The following is a 21,960-nucleotide window of genomic DNA, read 5'->3' as shown; positions in this document are numbered from 1 at the left end:
ATAGCGAAACCTCATCTCCACAGAAATTTTTAAAACTTAGCTGGGCAGCTGGGCACGGTGGCTAACACCTGTAATCCCAGCACTTTGGGAGGCCAAGACGGACGGATCACTTGAGGTCAGGAGTTTAAGACCAGCCTGGCCAACATAGCGAAATCTCATCTCCACAGAAACTTTCAAAACTTAGCTGGGCGGCCGGGCGCAGTGGCTCATGCCTGTAATCCCAGCACTTTGGGAGGCCGAGGTGGGCGGATCACTTGAGGTCAGGAGTTCGAGACCAGCCTGGCCAACATGGTGAAACCCCGTCTCCACTAAAAATAGCCAGGCGTGGTGGTACGTGCCTGTAATCCCAGCTACTCGGGAGGCTGAGGCAGGAGAATCGCTTGAACCCAGGAGGTGGAGGTTGCAGCGAGCCAAGATTACGCCACTGTACTCCAGCCTGAGTCTTGCGACAAAGCTGTCTGGAAAAAAAAAAAAAAAAAAATTAGCTGAGCATAGGTAGTCTCAGCTACTTGGGAGGCTGAGATGGGAGGATCCCTTGAGCTGTGGAGGTCCAGGCTGCAATGAGCCATTTTCATGCCAGTGTATTCCAGCCTGAGTGACAGAGCAAGACCCTGTCTCAAAAAAATTAAAAAAAAAAACAAACTCTGTTCCTTTGAACAATTAATTCGCAGTGCTAGATTATAATCTGATTGTTTAGAAAATAATGTAAAGAAAGGAATGTCAGAAAGCAGCCTCCCTACCAAGAAAAACAATACCACACGGGTCCTAAAGTAGTCAATCAGAAAACAAAAAGCTAAGGAGTGCTATGCAATGACCTGTAATCCCCCCAGAATTCATATGCTGAAGCCCTGGCCCCAGTGTGGCTGCATTTGGAGATGGGGCCTTTTGGAGGTCATTAAGGCTAACTGACATCACAAGGGTGGGGCCCTAATCTGACAGGACTGTTAGCCTTATAGGGAGATGCCCCCGCTCTCTATCCACTCCCCACAATGCACAACACACACTCCACAGAAAGGCCATATGAGGACACAGCAAGAAGGCAGCTGTCTTCCAGCCGGGAAGAGAGCTCTCACCAGAAACGGAATTACCCAGCACCTTGACCATCAACTGAGTCTCCAGAACTGAGAAAATAAATTTCTGTTGCTTAAACCACCCAGTCTATGGTATTTTGTTATGGCAGCCCAAGCTAACCAATACAAGGAAGATACGCACTATAGATGCCAAAGCCATTCAAAATCTTTCAGCCTGGCCACGGTATCCCCCATACCCTCTTGCTGTAGGGCTTTCAGGTCCCTCCCCTAAGATGATTAACAGCCTCAGTGTCTCTCCCACCTCAGCGCCTTGCTTTTCCTGGCTCCATATGCTGAGGGAACCATCAAATGCTTCTGCCACTCCTTTCATCCTCCTCTTCACCACCACCCTCTCCCAGCCAAGCTTCCTTCCACATCCTGCTGAGCACTCCACCAGAATGTCTTCATTCTCCACCACACATGAGACCTGGTTCTGGTTCCAGCTCTGCTGCCAGTCAGATCTGGTCAAATCAAAGTCTGTTTCCTCATTTGTAAAATGGGAGTGGGGGAATGGGCCCAGATGATCTCTCAAGTCGTTTATATTTCCAAGACCCAGTAACTCATCAGAACGTGAACAAGGTTCATCCAGGCAGAGCCATCTGCCCTTCTTCCCTTCCTATCTACTGTCTACACATGTACCAAGATGTGGCTCTATAATGCTCAGATGTTCTGTGGTGTTATCTCTTCAGGCTGACCCTACATTAGGCACTGGTCTTAAACTATCTCCGGAGACTCTCTTTAAGGAAAGGGATCACCATGTGTCTACTCTGGATACAGCCTCCTCCTTTCCTACCAACCACAGAGCTGTATGTGCGTATATTAGCCAATTAAAAGAAAATCTAAAACTTATTTCTCATACATGAAAATGATCAGGAACGTCTTTCTGGGGTCTGGTTTCATATAAGAAATTGAAATTTTTAATTACTCAACCAAAGAGGGCAAAGAAAGAAATTCAGGCTAAAATTAATTCACAGATTTGTGGCCTCATAGCCTTAAGACCCAATACAGAAGGGAAATCAGTTCCTTAGAGCCTAGGGGCCAAAGAAAGGGAGGTAAGTGTCTCTTATTTTTGCCTGAGTTTGTTTCTGCTTCCCAAGGGAAAGGCAAAGCTGAGCAAACACCACAGATGGGCATCCTCGGCTGGGCCTGCACCTCTCCAAGTACCCAACGTGGTCTGAGAACGCAAAGAACTGGCTGAGAAGGGGCTGAAGTTCATAATCTGGTCCATTTCCTATGTTTATAAACAGAGAGAACTGGGCAAGATTCTGTGTCTACATAAATTCCACACACCTTCCTCTCTCCCAGCAAGAAGCAGCCTCTCTCCTCCAAGCTTCCTCACAGCTCTTCTCGCTTTCTCCCTTGGATTCAAGTCATAATCCCTAATGGGCTGTGAGCCCAAGACAGAGGCCAACAATTCTTCATTTCTGTACTCCCAGCAATACCTAGCACCGTGCCCTGTACTACAAGGTGTTTGGGAAACATGTTGAATGAGTAACAGAAGGATAAATGGCCTCTGACATTCTAAAAGGGGCCAGAATAAACAAATATTGCTCTCTTCTCAAGTCCTAAACTGCTATAAATCCTCCAGACTGCTGAGTGCTGGAATGTTCTCATATCTTGATCTGTGTGGTCGTTACACAAGTGTATACATTTAAAAAACTCATTCAGATGTCACCTGAGACTTATCTGCTTTACTATACGTTATACCTCAATGAAAAAGAAAAAAAAAAGACAAGAAGCACCAAAAATTACTATTTATATACCAACTTTTTCTTAGGTCTCTTTATAGACTTCCTAACCCTCCCCAGAGTCCTGTAAAATGAGCCAAAAGTAGGAATTATTCTGATCCCTTGCATGGAGGAAACTCTGATGCAGGGAAAGACGGTGCCTTGTTCAGCCTGGTCACACAGAGAGTCAGAAATGTAGGCGCAACAAGACCCTGTAGTTTGTGATCCTCCACCACAAACTGTGCCCACCCGCCTAACCACTGACTGCCAGTTATAATTCAAAAGAAAACAACCTCCTAAAATAGCAACTGTTTGCTCCATCTCTCCTGTCAGCTGGCTTTCTGCATGGCACTTTTTTTTTTTTTTTCTTTTTATTATTATTATTATTATACTTTAGGCTCTATGGTACATGTGCGCAACGTGCAGGTAAGTTACATATGTATACATGTGCCATGCTGGTGCGCTGCACCCACCAACTCGTCATCTAGCATTAGGTATATCTCCCAATGCTATCCCTCCCCCCTCCCCCCACCCCACAACAGTCCCCGAAGTGTGATGTTCCCCTTCCTGTGTCCATGTGTTCTCATTGTTCAGTTCCCACCTATGAGTGAGAATATGCGGTGTTTGGTTTTTTGTTCTTGCGATAGTTTACTGAGAATTATGATTTCCAATTTCATCCATGTCCCTACAAAGGACATGAACTCATCATTTTTTATGGCTGCATAGTATTCCATGGTGTATATGTGCCACATTTTCTTAATCCAGTCTATCATTGTTGGACATTTGGTCTGCATGGCACTTTAACTTTATTTTCAAAACTATTCTGGCAGGGTTGGCCACATTTACCACAGCGTCTGTTGAGAATCAGGTGAGGCTACAGCAGAATTCACTGGAATGAGGAGATAGGAGTCATGAGTTCCAGTCCCAGCTTTCCCTTCAATGAGCTGTATTACTTTTAACAGGTCACCTAACCTCTCTGGGCCCGGGATTTCCCTCTGTATGGACAAGATGAGTGCTAAAGTTTGATTTTCCAGAACTGCTTAAGAGACAGGAATGTACTGTGAAGGTTAATAAAAGGGAGAGGGCTGTTTTAATGTCACTAGTGGAGACTTGAGGTTTTAAAGAGCCTAATTTAGAACCAGGTGGGTAAATGCTTACCATATTCCTAAGAGGCTTAGCTGCTCATGATGGAGCCAGGACCTATGCTAAGCATGAGGCCTTTGCAGAAAAGCCCGCTTTTCTTTCTGAAACCACCAGGACCACTGATTTTCTCTTCGATCGCCATCCTAAAAAGCAGATTGAATTAAAATGACTCAAGTCAGGCCAGCCCTCAGCAGCTGGTTCCTTTCTTCACGATCCTCACACAGGAGACAAATCCCCTACATCCTGTGGCCCCAAAGGTGGGTCAGTGAGGAAGTCAAGTCCTATCACAAGTCTTACCCCAGTGTGCTTAACTGGTCACTGCTGGGGGTTTGTCCAGTAGGGCTTGAACCTGCTGAGCCCCAACAGAAATCTGCGCCTCTGATTTGCCAAAAGGCTGGCTGTAAAGTCAGAGGCAGGCTACTGATCCAAACAAGGCTCAGGTACCAGAAAAGATGCCCTCCAGCATCTGCGCTGCTTGCCTGGATGCAGGATCAGGGGAGCAGCTAAAAACCATTATTCAGTTCTGGCCTCTGATCCAAGGAATCAAAACAGAAAAACGACCAGTACCTTCTACAAAACAGCCTGTGGCTGACCTCAACTTTTACAATAAGCAGGCAGGTACCTAAGCTGTTAACAGATAAGATGAAGACTGAGCTACTCCATCTTTTTATGCAGTGAAACTGCTTGGAGCAACACCTGGCTGTCTGGAGGGTAAGGTTACTGTAATGTGGCACTTGTTGACTACGAGAATGTTACAGCAGAGAAATCTTAGCACTCATTTAATCCATCTTCCCATTTTGTTGTTGACAAAACAAAGGCCCAGAGGTAGAAAGGCCCTTACTTGTCCAAAGATATACAGTGACAGAGTCTGAACTAGTGTGCAGCGTCTCAAAGTCTTAGGGGTCTGCCAGACCAATCTGAGCGATGGAGGGGGCATCCAGGGGTAGGACAGCTAACAGGAGGCCAGGAGCTCAGGAAAGGGGGAGGAGGGTAAGAGTTCATACTCAGAGTTTTGGGAATGGGACAGTAGATCAAGTCTGGGCTGAACTTGAAATGTATGGCCTCAGAAATACACGTCACTGTCATCAACTAAAAAGAATAACTAGTTTTCTCTTAAACCAAAGATAAACAAGAAAGGAAGATTAAACAATCCCAAAGATCACAACTAATTGAGTTAGCCAGCTAGCCAGCTGGGAGTGAAATGCACAATATTAGCCAAGGACCTGATTAATAAATGAGGCTGGGTCAAGCTAGTTTAAGCAAAGAGGATTTGCCTGCTTACCTTTGGCATGCAACCTGAGATACTCTGAAAACAGAAAAATTGCTGTTCTGCCTCTACCAAGCTGCCCAGAATGGCTGGACTTCAAATAAAGCAGAAGGGGAACCAGGAGAACAAACAAGAGAAAGGGTAGTGATCGATGGACCTCCTTATAAGGGAACAGCCCCCAGACACATCTCGTTCCCTCAAGCAGTAATGGACAGACAGCCTAACCAATGGGAAACTTCACCTGGGTGCTGTAGGGAGATGGCTGCTGGTCCCAGCAAACTGCTCTCTAGAGACAGAAAATGTCCATTTGGTATGTGTCTCACTAAATTCAAACTAACACAGATTCCTCAGCTTGGCATCCAGGGCTCCTCAGGGAGGCCGCAACCCATACTCTCACCCCACCTGAGCCACCACTACCCCTCATCTATATCCCATAACCCCTCAACCCTCCCACATACAAACACAGCATATGCTAGTCTCTGTACCTTGGGTCCCACAGTCCCCTCTGCCTCGAATGGTCCTACCGGCCTCCTCCTTCCCAAATCCCATTCATCAAGTCCCAGCTCAGAATCCCTGCCATCCCCCTGGCGCTACCCTAGAGTCTCCCAGCTGGAATTCACTTCTTCCTCCTTCCTTCTCCTACCATACTTTGACTCAATACCAATGGTAGGTGTGCCTTATTTTACAGACAGTTATGCACTGTCTTTCTCTACAGCCCTCACCAGACAGGGAGTTCCTGGAGGGTGAGAACTATGACCCACACGGTCCCTTCAAATTGAGTCTTTCACAGTAAACACTCAAAATATTTGCCAAACTGGGTGGAACTTAACAGCCTTTTTTCCTTTTCCCACCATCACCTGATAAAAACAAACAGCTCCACCCTAAGATGCCAACCAGGGGTCCAAGCTCCTAAACCTGGGAGGAGCTGGCTCTTTTTCAGAGACCCTTTGTGTGGGCTTGGCCTCTCTGTCTCTTACCTCTGAAATAAGAATAATGGTTCTTATCAGAGAAGCTCAGTGCTTTGAGATGAGAGGCTCTGCAAACACAGATTCCCAAGTTCAAGTCCATTATTTTAAACCCCCCTTAGACCCATGCACCATTTACCAACTAATGCTAGAAACTTAAAGCTTGTTTCCAGCCAAATGCCTCTTCTTTTATCACAAATGCCCTAGCGTATAGCTGTTGAGAGAGCAGCACTGAGCACTCTGGGTAGCCTGTTGGCTTTTTATTTCCAGAGTGTGGAGATTTCCATCTCAAGTGTGAAGACAACTCATGGTTTCAGGAAAAGCCCAGAGTTTCAGGCCTGCTGTTCTCTCAAGTCTCCTGTTATAATGTGTCAATCAGTTCCCAACCTATGGGCTGTGAGCTCACGGGGTTCAGTGTCACTCCAGCACTCTGTGAATGTGCCCAACTGTGCCCTGCCTATGCACTAAATGATGAATATATCACACAATAATAAAAACAACTACCATGTGACCATCTACCATTTACGCAGACACAGTCCTAGAGAAGAAAGACGGTGGGTATATAGTGAATATCGGTTGAAGGGAATTTTGTATTAATATCTGATCTTCTCAATTAATGGGTATTAAAAGTACAACTATTATCATACACCCATTCTTGATATTTTTTGAAATTAGAAAAGAGTTCTTCAACCTGAAAAGACTAGGGACTATGGGTTGATCAAAGACTCCTGGGTGGGAGGGATTCAGGTCTAGGTCCCAGCCCTAGCCAGACCTCCAGAAAGCAGAGCCAGGTGGCCCTGGGCTAAGTCTCTAGACCTTGGTTTCCCCAGCAGAACAACAAAAGGGTAAAATGAAAAGTACCTAGCACGCTCCACCCAGCCCTGCTCTTTATGACCCCCTTATCCTTAGATCAGCCTCTGACACTCTAGAGCTCTATTTGCAGTGGCTTGACAAGCCCTAGAGCCATGGGTCTCAACCTAGGAGCTTCTGCCACCCTCCCCCCACCCTTTCGGGGACATCAGCAATATTTGGAGACATTTTTGTTGTCACAACTGGATGCGGGAGGTATTAAGAACATCTAGTAGGTAGAGGCCAAAGCTTCTGCTGAACATCCTACAATACACAAGACAGTCCCACACAACAAAAAAATTATCCAGTCCAAAATGTCAATAGTCAAGGTTGAGAAACCCTACTCTAGAGGCCACACAGAAAATGAGCTTTTTGCGGGAAAAGATAGAAACCTGGCAGGGAAATGCACAATGGTGATGTTGTAGCAAATTGAATGAATGAAGACGAGTGAATAAAGGCTCTCAAACCATTCCAGAATGTAAGAACAGTCTCCTCTTAGTCGTCTCCTTGGCACTAGTCCCACTGTGTATAACACAATCCAGTCACTCTTGGGACCCCCACACCCCAACCCCAACCTTGTCCTCCTCAACCTGACCACACCCACTACTGACACAGCCTTGCTGAAGCTGGGGTGAATCTGAAATGCATCATTAACAGGAAGGAGCCAGGGTGGATGCACAGAGTGGCAGAAACGCACTAGACTTGGAGCCTCAAGAAGGACTCTAGCCTTGACTCTGCCTCTAAGGACACCATTTAATTGTTTTGAGCCTTAGTTTCTTCCTCTAAAAAAGGGGAAAAAGTGGGGCTAAAAACCATAATCTGCCCTACATATGGCTTCTCTGAGTTTCAAAACAGATTATGTATGTGAAAGTTCTTTGGAAGCCATAAAACACTGTGAAGTATTCCTCTGCAGAATAAGGATAGGTGGTCATATTGTACAGGGAATATTATCAAAATTGATTTCCAATAACAAGATTCTGTCTATTGATAAATTATGAGCACTCAAGGATTATAGCAATCTGGGGCCGGGTGTGGTGACTCATCCTTGTAATCCCAACTCTTTGGGAGGCTGAGGTGGGAAGACTGCTTGAGCCCAGGAGTTCAAGAACAGCCTGGCCAACATAGTGACACTCCCATCTCTATAAAAAATAAAAAATTAGGCTGGGTGCGGTGGCTCACACCTGTAATCCCAACACTTTGGGAAGCCAAGGTGGGTGGATCACCTGAGGTCAGGAGTTCGAGACCAGCCTGACCAATATGGTGAAACCCTATTGGCTTCACCCTATGGCTAAACAAAAATTAGCTGGCTGTGGTGGCACACGCCGATAATCCCAGATACTCGGGAGGCTGAGACAGGAGAATCCCTTGAATCTGGGAGGCAGAGGTTGCAATGAGCCTAGATTGTGCCACTGCACTCCAGCCTAGGCAACAGAGCGAGACTCTGTCTGAAAAATAAAATAAAATATTAGCCAAGCTTGGTGGTACATGCCTATAGTTCCAGCTACTCAGGAGGCTGAGGTGGGAGGATCACTTGAGCCCAGGATGTCCAGGCTGCAGTGAGCCATGATCACACCACTGCACTCCAACCTGGGCGACAGAGTTGAGATCCTATGGAATATCAAACACACCAGAAAATCCACTGTGATACAGCCCACCTCAGGATCCCCAAGTCACAGAGCTAGATCTGCCCAGTGACTCATATAATCTGAACCTCGACTTTCTCATCTCTAAAATAGGATAATACCCCTCACACATGGAGTTGCTGAAAAGACCAAACATGATCAAGTTTGTAAAGTATATGGCATTTCCCAAAGATAGGGGAAATGTTTTAATTTCCTGGGGATACTTTTTCTGAAAAAAAAAATTTTTTTCTTTGAAATACAATGTTTTTAAGCATGATGAAAATTACTTAACCGGGCCCGGCGCGGTGGCTCATGCCTGTAATCCCAGCACTTTGGGAGGCTGAGGCGGGTGGATCACAAGGTCAGGAGATCAAGACTATTCTGGCTAACACAGTGAAACCCCATCTCTACTAAAAATACAAAAAATTAGCCCAGTGTGGTGGTGGGCGCCTGTAGTCCCAGCTACTCAAGAGGCTGAGGCAGGAGAATGGCATGAACCCGGGAGGCGGAGCTTGCCGTGAGCCGAGATCGCGCCACTGCACTCCAGCCTGGGTGACAGAATGAGACTCTGTCTCAAAAAAAAAAAAAAAAAAAAGAAAGAAAATTATTTAACTGGGTCTGGGCCTATATTGCTGTGTCCTTTACACCTCCAAAATTACCTCTAAAATCTAAGCATGAGGAGGGCTGTCCGCAGCTGTGAGCCCTGCAGCCCTGTCAGCTAGGAGCAGCAAGCTGAATGCCAGGCTGATATCAGTTTCCTCCTTAGACAAGGCCACAGAAGGCTATCGGAGCCCATTACAACTTGACACCCAAAGTCCCACCTCCAGACTTGCCAAGCAATCTATGATGACACGCTGCCTATGTGCAAAATTCTAAAGGGAGAACATGCTTTGGAGAGGTGAAATCAACTAGTTCACTTGATAGAGAATTAAGAGAGTAGGCTGGGCACGGTGGCTCACACCTATAATCCCAGCACTTTGGGAGGCCAAGGCAGGTGGATCACCTGAGGTCAGGAGTTCAAAACCAGCCTGGCCAACATGGTGAAACCCCCGTCTCTACTAAAAATACAAAATTAGCTGGGTGTGGTGGCACGTGCCTGTAATCCCAGCTACTTAACGAGGTTGAGGCAGGAGAATCGTTTAAATCCGGGAGGTGGAGGTTGCAGTGAGCCAAGATCACACCACTGCACTCCAGCCTAGGCAATAGGGCGAGACTCAGTAGTCTCAAAAAAAAATTAATAAATAAACAAAATAGCAATAGGCCGCATGCAGTGGCTCACACCTGTAATCCCAAAATCTTAGGAGGCCAAGGTGGGTGGATGGCTTGAGCTCAGGAGTTTGAGACCAGCCTGGGCAACATGGCAAAACCCCGTCTCTACAAAAAAAAAAAAAATACAAAAATTTAGCTGGGCATGGTGGTGCACACTTGCAGTCCCAGCTACTCAGGAGGCTGAGGGGGGAGGATGTCTTCAGCCCAGAAGGTGGAGGTTACAGTGAGCCAAGGTCTTGCTACTGTACTACAGCCTGGGCGACAGCAAGACTGCCAAAAAAAAAAAGAAAGAAAAAGAAAAGAAAAGAAAGAAACTAGCAATAATCTGGGTTTTTATTTTTAACTTTTTTTAAAAAATAGAGATGGGATCTCACTTTGATGCCCATATTGGTCTCAAACTCCTAGCCTCAAGTTATCCTTCCACCTCACCTTCCAAAGTGCTGGGATTACAGGTGTGAGTCACCATACCCAGCCTAATCTGAGTTTTAAATGTCAGCCTTGTCAGTCAATGTCTCCAAGTCCAGGGAACTCTGGGACACACCATGCTGATCAAATTCCTCACCCTACTGGAGGAGCCACACAGTAAATCCTAGTCTGGGTAGCAACTCCTCTCCAAACCTCTGCAGGGAATAGTGATTGGGCTACACACGTGTAAAGTCTTATTTTTATTTATACAACTATTAGATATTATAAAGACTACAAACCAGGAATGTTTTTGTTTTTGTTTTTGTTTTTTGAGATGGAGTCTTGCTCTGTCACCCAGGCTGGAATGCAGTGGTGTGATCTTGGCTCACTGCAACCTCCACTTCCATGGTTCAAGCGATTCTCCTGCTTCAGCCTCTCAAGTAGCTGGGATTACAGGCGCCCACCACCATGCCTGGCTAATTTTTGTATTTTTAGTAGAGATGGGGTTTCGCCTTGTTGGCCAGGCTAGTCTCGAACTCTTGACCTCAGGTAATCCGCCCACCTCATCCTCCCAAAGTGCTGGGATTACAGGCGTGAGCCACCGAACCCGGCCAAACCAGGAATTTATAATGATTGCTTATGCAGACAGTAGAGAATCCACTACTCAGGTTTCTTGGTTTCTACTTCCTTTCGTAGGAAGACAATTATAATTTTAACTGAATCATTAACTGAATAATTAAGCAAATTAATTATCAGAATAGACTATACTTTAAATTTAGTATTCCAAAGCTAATTATTTTATGACCAAGTTAAACACTGATCCATTCTCATGTCCCCGCTAAGAGGCTTCTGATTCAAATAAAGTACTTTTTAAAAGTACTGCAAATAGTTCCACGTTCCTGGTTTTTCTTTCTCAAAAAACTTTTCCTATTAATTCAAAGTTTCAAGCACTCATACATTTTGAGTTCCTTTCTGCTCTAACATTCCATTACTCCCCAAAATAACTATTCGATAAAACATAAATTGAAGTCCCCCACCCCCCACAATGAAGTTGTTCCAGTTCCCTCTACTGCATGTCACAAACTGAATCCTAAGTATGCTTCTAGAACAAATCACACTGTACCCTGGTTATCTGTTTACTTGTGTCACTTGGCTAGATTATAAGCACCTCAGAGGCAATGACCTGTCTTTATCTGCATTTACCCAGCAACTAGGACAGTATCTGGCATACAGCTCAAATTACTACATACTTATCTATCAAATAGATTCATGAATGAAGCAAGTTTCCAGCTACCATCTTTGAAAATGGATCAACTGAAATTAAATGCAAATGTGTACCTATACAGCATTAAGATCAAAGATTAGGGATCTCAACATCAGAGTCCCCGAAGTGCAAAATATCCAGATCTGTTTTAAAATCTCTCAAACTTTGATGGGCATACAAACCACCTGAGGATCTCATAAAATGCAGGTTCTGCTTCAGTAGGTCAGGATGGGGCCTAAGAGTCCACATTTCTTTTTTTTTTTTTTTTTTTGAGACAGAGTCTCACTCTGTCGCCCAGGCTGGAGTACAGTGGCGCTATCTTGGCTCACTGCAAGCTCTGGCTCCCGGGTTCACACCATTCTCCTGCCTCAGCCTCCTGAGTAGCAGGGACTACAGCCGCCAGCCGCCACGCCCGGCTAATTTTGTTGTTTTTTTTTTTTTTTTTTTGTATTTTTAGTAGAGATGGGGTTTCACCGTGTTAGCCAGGATGGTCTGATCTCCTGACCTCGTGATCTGCCCGCCTTGGCCTCCCAAAGTGCTGGGATTACAGGCGTGAGCCACCGTGCCCGGCCAGAGTTCACATTTCTAACAATTTCCCAGATGTCTCCATAGCCCATACTTTGAGCAGAAAGCTGTGTAGTCAATTCTGTATTCCATTTTCGTAGCTAAAGAAGCTGTTGTTCAGAGACATGAGGTGGCTTACCCTGGGTTACCAAACTAGCACGTGGCAGAGGTGGAATGTGAACTCAGGCCTTCTTACCCCAAAGCTAGCACCTTTTCCACTATACCACATCACTGACCTTTTGAGCTAAACAACCACAACCAGAGGGATGTATAGCTTTCCTCCATCACTCAAATAAGCCCTCCAAGCCAGCTTTGCCCTATAAAGGAAGAGGGAGGAGGTAGAGCTAGAAATATCAGCTGTCAGGGAATCAAGCCAGCAGATGCTCTTGTTAAGAACTTAAATCATTCAATCCTTCAGCTAAGACTCCTTAAGAAGGACCAAACAAACTTTAGGGGTTCCTAGATGCTCATCTCTTTACTAATGAATATGCCACAGGAAAATACGATCACTTTTCCCTGTCTCAGTGATACCGGAAGTATCAGGGTTAAAGAGCACACGTAACCAAACTAGTTCCTAAAACGGCTCGGCCCTGCCTGTTCTGGGGTTGTGCTGCTCAGACTTTGGCTAGAATATTCAGATTATTCAGCTCTGTCCACTCCACACCTTAAGAGCAACACTGGCCAGGCGCGGTGGCTCACACCTGTAATCCCAGCACTTTGGAAGGCCGAGGCGGGCGAATTACTTGAGGTCAGGAGTTCAAGACCAGCCTGGCTAACATGGTGAAACCTTATCTCTACTGAAAATACAAAAAAAATTAGCTGGGCTTGGTGGCACATGCCTGTAATTCCAGCTACTCGGGAGGCTGAGGCAGGATACTCACTTGAACCTGGGAGGCGGAGGTTGCAGTGAGATGAGATGGCGCCACTGCACTCCAGCCTGGGCAACAGAGCAAAACTCCATCTCCAAAAAAAAAAAAAAAAAAAAAAAGAGCAACACTGGTGAACAGCAGCACATCCAAAGGAGGGTAAAAAGGAAGGAACAGAAGCGCCAGAAAATGGACAGTCAATGAAATGTAGAATGGCTGTCCTAGAGAAGTGCAGGCTTGAGACATAAGTACAATCTTCCTTGATCTGTCATGTAGAAGCGGGATCAGACCTGTTCTCTGTGGCCCCAAGAGGCAGAAATCACAACCCGTTTTCTGGTTCACAAATGTCTAGTGTCAAACCCGAGATTTGCCCCAACCCTTCTGTCCCCAAATCCTACATTCTTTTCACCAGCCCAGGCTGCTTCCCTATGGAGCTATCATCCCAACCTGTAGCAGAGGTAGGTACTATAGAAAGACAGATATCAGTCCCAAATAAGAAAGGTGATTTTACAGTCGGAGCTGTCCAGAGACAGACTATGCTGTAGTGTGGGAGGATAGGGCACCTAATACAAATCCTATCAACAGAGGGGTTCAATCAGAGGTTAATCACTTGGCAGGATGCCACAGAGGGAATCTGGGCATTGGATGGGTGGTTGGTGAGATGAACCTGCTACCTCAGAGATGAATTAAACTCTTCCTGCTGTATTTTCCTCTAACACTTCATTTGTAAACTTGGGGTTTGCCTTTTCTCATAGTTACTTTTACCTGTATGTCTTCCTCGATGAACTGTGTGGGCCCTTGTGGGGAGAAGGCAGTGTCTTATCCATCTTTATAGCCTTACTGTCCCTAAGACTATCTCTGGGAAGCCAAGGAAACAGTTTCATCTCGCCTATTTGCCAGGCATTCTGGGAGGCACTCTACATACATCAACTTATTCCACATCCTCATAAGAGCCCTAACAAGTAAGTATTGGTAGTATTTCCCTTTTCACACAAGGGGGAATTGAGACTCAGAGAAAATAAGTAACTGCCAAGGTACTACTGTTGAAAGGTAAAGCTGCATTCAAACTGGGAATCTTTTGCCCACATCACCACACCTTCCTCCTAGAAGAAACGTAATAAATGATTGCTGACTTGAGCCAAACAGCTTAAAAACAGGCCAGTACTATAACCAGCTAGATCTGTAGTTTCCCATTGCTATGCTCAGATTTTCCCCTTCTAAATATAATCATCCATCTGCAAAATGACCAACTAAAGTTGTTTTCTAATATCCTCTCTCACACACTCTTAAAGACAGTGGCACAACCCAAAATAATTCTGAGCAATAAGACTAAGTTTTCATAAGAAATTCTTCAAGGCCCCAAGAGCTCTGCCCCTCCTCCTGGTGGGCTCTGGCTTCATGTCAAGGCTCTGGACCACTGTAAACAAATTAGGTCCTGGCTTTACGCCTCAGAGATGGCTGGCTCGCACACATCTTCATAGGATAATCTCCAAGACCTCGCTCCACACTCAAACCCAACTCTGGACAACTCAAGGTTTCTCCAGGCAAAACAGTCCTGCTCACAGGTCTTCACGTTTAGTTAAACTTCCAAACAAAATCTATCGTGAGTTACAAATCACATTATAAACCTACTCTGGCAGGCAATTAAAAATATCTAATCTCCCTGCCAAATGGGGCAAAATCAGGATTTTGTCATTTGAATTAAAGGCCCCAGCATGTTTGGATAGCCAACACATAGGGCCTCTGGTACTCCATCTGTCTTAAGAAGTAAACCAAACTCAATCTAGTCAACCATTTTTCCAAACAAGAAACTTAAGCGTCACTGAGGGAAATTCCCACTGCTCACTTCCCTGGGTAGATTTCGAGTTTTCTATCCCTGGGCCTCTGGGATAAGAGATACTGCTGGCACATGCACCATTGAGACACTGTGCTTTTCAACCTGAGATCTTGATTCCAGAGAACCAAAGAGCCACGTTCACTATAAACTTAACTTATTACGGTGTCTTCACATATGCTCATGTTTGAGAGAGACTTTACTAAACATGAGAAAACCACCCTCACTCCAGCAATGAGCAGAACTTAATGAACATATATCTCTTGTGAGCTCCTGGCCTCTATGCATCCATCAGACATTCTCAGCTAAACCTAAATTAACCTGTAAATGAACTGATTTGCATCCATAAATCCACAGAAATGTACCAGTGTAGGGTGTTTTAGATGCCACTCTCCATTTCCTAATCTTATACAATTCTCTTGTTAAACTATGATCTTGTCCACAACTGTTTTCATCTTTACTAAAACAGGAAAAAAAGGGAAATCTGAACCATCTAGAGTAGGTATTTCCTTAGCTAGTTACCAAGACTTAAAAAGAAAACAATCTTTGATATCTGATCATCTTTCATTTTTTTCTTTTCTTTTTTTTCCCACATGTTCTCCAGAAAAGTAGGATCACCTTTCTTAGGGAGAAAACCAAAGGGCATTGTTTAGAAAGGTACCAAAAAAGACCTAGCTTTGGGTGATTTTTGTCAGTTCACCTAAACTCTGATCTTGGTTTCCATCCGGTTCTCAATGAAAGAGACGACTAAACCAAAGAAGTCTGATCAACAATAACTTCATCAGAAAAGAAAAGTACACTTACTCAATATCCACAATTTGCCACACTCTTTCATATATTATCTTAGTTAATCCTATCATAGCCATGTGAGATGAATATTATTTCATAAATGATGATATTTAAGTCCCTTGGATGGCAGAGACCACACCTGGTTCACATCTACATTCTCAGCACCAAGAAAGGGGCCTAGGATACAGTAAGGGCCTGCTATGTGCTTAAGAATGAATATATGACTAAAAAAAAGAAATGAAATTTGGAAAAAACATGCAATCCAAATCTTGCTCTAGGCTCCTCACTGGAACCACTACCTGGGACACGCCTACACAGTGCAAATACTCTACTCAAGCTTCTGAGGTCTGTTTCAAAGCTTCTGAAGTTTGTTTCATCTTTCCAATGTGTATGCCTCAAAGATAGCATCTACATTTGGCTACACACCCAGCAGGGAATGGCCTGTTTCTGCTTCACTTCTTTTTCCCCTACTCAGCACCACACCTTGCACAGGTGGGTGTTGAATGAACTGAGTGTTTCATGAACATGGTGATGGTCATGATGACACCCTTGGTCATCACGGGAGTAAACAACACAAGATGCCCACAGTCAACAGAACTGGTCTTTGAGTTGAGTTCGTCCCGTCGTGAGCCTCATTTTCCTCTCTCATACAATGGGAATAACAGAACTTACCCACAAGATTGTTTTTTTCATTTAACAAATGCTGACCATTAACCACGTGCAAAGCACTGTGCTAGGTGGTGGGGACACAGTGATGAATGTGACTATCACATCTTACTTCGTGGACCTCACAGTCTCAGGGGATGCTGAGGGGTTTTCCAAACCTACAAGGACTATACAATTATGAAGTACCCGCTCCTTCTCCTGTTTCCCAACTTCATGAATGCCATCACCATCCAACCAGCTGCCCAAGCTATAAACTAGGGAATCATCCTCCACTCCCCTCTCTCCTTCGTCCTGCCCACTCCCACAATTACAACAAATCACCAAGTCTCTTTTGATTCTCCTTCAGAAAAGTCTCAGACATGTATTATTTCTCTTCCAGTTTCCCATGCTTCTACACTAGGCCCTTTGTTCTCACCTGAAGAATTGCAAGTCTCCTTGTAATAATGATAATGGCAAGCATTTATCGGTCACTTACCATATGGCAGGCATTGTTCTAGGAGCTTTGCATGCATAACATATTTTCATCCAGTCAGGCAGATACTAGTACCCTGATTTGTAGAGGAGGAATCTGAGGTACAGAGTAACCTGCCCCAGGGACCCAGCAAGGAAATGATGAAGCTGCAGCTCAAACCCAGGTCTGAAAGGCACTATCCTTGCCCCTGATGGGATTCTTGCCTCCAGTCCCTTCCTGGTCAGTCTACACTTCTTCCTTTAAGCTGCTGCTAGAGTGCTCTTTCAAAATTCCAAACAGATATGATGACTCTCTGCTTTAAAAGACAGCCAAGGGCTGAGCACAGTGGCTGTAATCTCAACACTTTGGGAGGCTAATACGGGAGAATCCCTTGAGGCCAGGAGTTTGAGACCAGCCTGGGCAACACAGCGAGACCTTGTCCCTACAAAAAAAAAGTTTTGAATTAGCTAGGCATGTGCCTGAAGTCCTACCTACTCAGGAGGCTGAAGTGAGAGGATCACTTGAGCCCAGGAGTTCCAGGCTGCAGTGAGCTATAACTGCACCACTGCACTTCGGCCTGGATGTCAGCGCGACCCTGTTGCTTAAAGTGAATGAATAAATAAAAATAAAGGACAGCTAAGGGCTCCTCACCACTTCCAGGTCAAAGTCCAAAGACTACAGGCCACTCTCAGTGTTATCTCCTGTCCCACCCACAGACTCCAGAGGCGACACTGTCACTGCCTCCCAAACACACCCAACTCCTTGCTGACCCACCTCATGTTCTCCTTCCTCTGCCAAGTCTTCATCCTTTCCCCCCGAACAGGTGCCGCCTCCTCTGCAGCCTCAGCCCATGTACACACTCGTGTTTCTGCACTGTTATAATCATTTCCTGCTCTCTCACACGCACATACACTCCCACCCCACACTTCCAATTCTGAGTTCCTGAAGAGCTGACACAGTGTATTTTCATCTCTGACTCTCAAGGTCCCAGCATAGTGGCAGGTGAATAAGTAGACTAACTGAATGGTAATGTGGTAGTGTTCACCTCCCCCCACCAAGACCTTCCTCCTAGAGGATGCTAAAAAGAAGGGTAGGTTACAATAGCTCCCACCCTCTCAAGCAAACTCAGGAAGACAGCCTGCTTTCATCAGCAAGTCTGACAACTGAGATTGGTCCTCCAGAGTTGGCTGGCGAGCTCTCCTGCAGCCCCTTGAAAGTCAATTCGATCGCCAAAACTGCAGAAACGGCTGGGTGCGATGGCTCATGCCCATAATCCCAGCACTTTGGGAGGCCGAGGCAGGCAGATCATGAGGTCAGGTGTTCGAGACCAGCCTGACCAACATGGTGAAACCCCATCTCTACTAAAAATACAGAAATTAGCCAGGCATGGTGGCGTGCACCCGTAATCCGAGCTACTCAGGAGGCTGAGGCAGGAGAATCATTTGAACCCGGGAGGCAGAGGTTGCAGTGAGCTGAGATCGTGCCACTGCACTCCAGCCTGGGCAACAGAGCGAGACTCCGTCTCAAAAAAAAAAAAAAAAAACAAACAAACTCCGGAAACTAAGCTAGCTCCAGACCAAAAGATCAGAGGAAAATGGTAAACTGACACCGTCCTCCTGCATTCCAAAATGCAGAAAGCTAAAAACACTGATTCTGATGACCATAAACAGAGGATCTGGACTGAGGGGGAGTCATCAGAGGAAAAAGCTAGAGACAGCAAAATATAACCCTGTTCCCATCTCCACAACTAACCTGGAGTTCAGGCCACAAATGGACCACTGCAGCTGCCTCCTCACTGTTCTCCCTGCTCCCACCCTCATCCCCCACCCACTCTCCAAAGAGCAGCCAGATGATGTTTTAAAAACTCTGTCAATAACGACACGTTCCAGCAAAATACCCTCCAAAAGCTTTCCACCCACTTGGAATAAAATCCAAACTCTTCACCAACAAGTTCAAAGTCCAAGCCCCGCCCCCTTTATCCCATACCACTCTCCCTCCAAGCACTACATTCTGGACACAGGGGTCTCTCTCTTCGGTTTCTTACAACCTGCCAACCTCCGAGCCTTTTCCCATGCGGCTTTCCATGCTGGGAAGGCTCCTCCCCTTTTTTTTTTTTTACAGAGCTGGTTCCTTCTCCAGACTCAGTTCAAACTTTACCTTTTCAAAGACGCCTTCCCTGACCATTCTATCTAAAGTGGCATCCCTCCCACTCCACCACTCCCTATCAGACCATCTTTTTGTGTGTTTAGTACTTATCACCCCCGGACAATATTTTCTTCATTTATTTTCCTGTTTCTGTCTTCTCTCCCATTAGGGTTGAGGCTGTGTTTTGTTCACCCCTATGAATACAGCGCATGCAGCAGGCACTAAAAAGAATTTCCAGAATATCTGTTGACTATCAGCAGAGAAGCATCCTCCAGATAGGCTATTTTGTTCTCCTATTAGGATGGAGAAAACATCGACTTAGCCCCTACTATGTGCTGAGCACTGTAAATCCATGATTTTCCTCTCAGAAAGGTAAATTAGCTCAAGGTCACACTGCTAGTCACTAGCAGACTTCTGAGTGAATTACCTCAATCCTAAACCCTTCTCAAGGGGAAGGGATGTCGTTCTGTGATTCACTCTCACATGGCCATAACAAGAAAAAGCAAACATTTCTAAACTGCTTTACAGTTTTAAAGCATTTTCACATTCATCTCACTTAAGAAAAACACAAAGCACTTAGAATGCCCAGAAAGCCATACGACAACAGGAAGTAAAACAAGCAGTGCCTCAAGATTCAATACTGGGGCCCTGAATCCTAGTAGTGGGGACTGGGGAGCAGTCGGGAGTCTCTATTTCTGGTTCAGAGGGATGGGGAAGCGGTGAGTCACGGGGTGAAGGCTTGCACCACGGGAAACTTTGGTAAGGCCAAGCTATGAGGCAACAAAAAGTGAATCACAACGCTGGGAAACACCTTAGGCCTCAACAGAGGCCGAACCCTGGCTGACGGATGGGGAAACTGAGGCCCCAAAGGGAAAGCAACTTGCTCAAGTTCACTCAGCAAGTGAATAGAGCAGGAATCAGGGGGTCTCCTCTCCCCCAGTCCCCTTTTCTCTCCAGCAAGGAGGCTTTTCAACGAGAATTCTGAGTTGAGAGGATGGGGGAGAGGCCAAGGGCAGCTCACAGATTCCACCGAGGAGTCGGGAGAGGGCACAGGTAGGACCAGGAAGCACAGAAATGCTAGGATGGGGGCAGAAATGAGCCGAGGGGGAGGCAGGGGCAGTAGCTAGGCAGGTGGGTGAGGCGAGAAGGAAAAGGCGGAAGAGAAAGGGACAGAGTGAGGGCGGAGGAAAAGTGCTGTCAGATTGGGGTCTGAAGGGGCCTGGCGGGGTGGAGAGGCTGAGGGGAGAGGGCAAAATAAGTCTGACGATGGAAAAGTCCAGGGATCGGGGAGACATTGAAGGGAGTCGGGGAGGGGGTCCCAGACCCGGCAAGAAGTCTGACCCGGAGAGTTCCAGGGTCAGACCAGACCCCGAGGCGAGTCTGACGAAGGTGAAGTCCGGGCCCGGGGAGCCTGGGGGGAGCTCGTGGCAAGTCTGAAGGGGCCGGGCAGCCTCACCGCGCTTGTTTTTGGTGCCGTGCTTCTTGGCGGCCGTCAGCTCCTGCTCGATTTTCTTCTCCAGGAACTCCTGTTTCTTGCTTAACATCTCTTCCGTGTCCCGCAGCCGCTGGATGGCCTCCTGGGGGGTCGGGCCGCCCTTGCCGGCCTTACCCCCTCCAGCCCCGAACAGCTTCCCGAACACCGACATGGTTGCTGCTCGCCGCGCCGGCCTTCGCCGCCCGCTCCGGCTCGGCTCGGCTCGGCTCGGCTCGGCTCCGGCGCCCGCTCCCAGTCCCGCCGCTCCCTGCCGCAGCAGGCCTCTCCTCCGCCTCCGCCTCCGCCCCGCAGCTGGGCCCGGCCGCGCCACCTCCCACAGGCCCCCACGCCCGGCCCGGCCGGCGTCAGGGCAACGCGCCACTGACTACAACTCCCGGTGGGCAACGCGCCGGCCGCGCCTCAAATTTAATGGAAGGAAGCGCTCTGCATGCCGGGAAGCTGTAGTCTTCCGCCTTCAGGCGCTCCCCGGCGCGTCTTTTTGTTGCAGCTGGGGTCAAAGGGCGTGTGGCATGCTGGGAAATGTAGTCTCCTTGGCCTGCGCTCTGTAGGAGTGGTAGAACAGTAAGAGAAATGACAGTAAGTGTGCAACACTGCTCAAAAATTTATTGCTAGTATGGGATACCGCCATGCTTGAACTTTACATGTATATTCATGTGAAGTTGTCTTAAAAACGTGAAGGCAACAGTTGTTTCCAATTTCAACCTGTCAATTCTGTGGTCACAGAAGCAAAGCAGTATCTTCTCCAGTTAAGTACGGTACTCTCCCCCGTATCTGCGATTTTACTTTGAGCAGTTTCGCTTGGCCAGCTAAGGTCTGACAGTATTAAATAGAAAATTCCAGAAATAAACAGTTCATAAGTTTTTAATTTCCATTGGCCTAATGAAATCTCGTGCTATCCTGTTCCATCCCACCTGCGATGTGAATCATCCCTTTGTCCAACATACCACTACCATCTGTTAGTTACTTACCAGCTTAGGAGTTATCAGATGGACGGTCACGGTGTTGCAGTGCTTTGGTTCGAGTAACCCTCATTTTACTATATAATGGCCCCAAAGTGCAAGAGCAGTAATGCTGGCAGTTTGCATATGCCAAAATGAAGCTGTAAAGTGCTTCCTTTAAATGTAAAGGTGGAAGTTCTCAGCTTAAGAAAAAAATCGTATGCTGAGCTTACTGAGGTCTGCAGTAAGAACGAATGTTCTAGCCCTAGAATTGTGAAAGAGGAAAAAGAAATTCATGCTGGTTTTGCTATCGTACCTCAAACTGCAAAAGTTACAGCCACAGTGTGTGATAAGTGCTTAGTTAAGATACAAAAGGCATTAAGTTGTATCCTTACTTACAGGGGAAAAAAAGAAAATAATTTTTTTAAAAAAAGAAAAGAAAAAGTATTAAGCTTATAGGTGGAAGACACGAACAAAAAATGTGTTCCAACTGACAGCAACCTGTTACCCCAGAAAGCACTGAGCCTGTATAAAGGCTTCAGCAAGGAATCTCCTAAAACAAGTGGCACCAAGCCACTTACTGAAAGTAATGGATGGTTGCACTGACTTAGGAATAGGTTTAGACTGCAAA

The 21,960-nt window shown here is 46.1% G+C and overlaps 1 protein-coding gene across 1 annotated transcript in view; it reads right to left on the bottom strand.

The window, feature by feature from the left end:
* The window catches only part of CHMP4B (charged multivesicular body protein 4B), a 43,425-nt gene extending 22,739 nt beyond the window's left edge, over positions 1-20,686 (bottom strand). Inside the window, exon 1 of the mRNA XM_054467496.2 lies at positions 20,353-20,686. Within this exon, the coding sequence (XP_054323471.1) occupies positions 20,353-20,542 (190 nt within the window). The 5' untranslated portion in view covers positions 20,543-20,686. The remainder of the gene's footprint in view (positions 1-20,352) is intronic.
* Positions 20,687-21,960: the final 1,274 nt, after the last annotated feature.

Source organism: Pongo pygmaeus, chromosome 21 (genome assembly GCF_028885625.2).
Source record: "Pongo pygmaeus isolate AG05252 chromosome 21, NHGRI_mPonPyg2-v2.0_pri, whole genome shotgun sequence".
NCBI lineage: Eukaryota > Metazoa > Chordata > Mammalia > Primates > Hominidae > Pongo > Pongo pygmaeus.
Note: the sequence above shows the minus strand (reverse complement) of the source record. Positions and strands in the feature narration are given on the sequence as shown.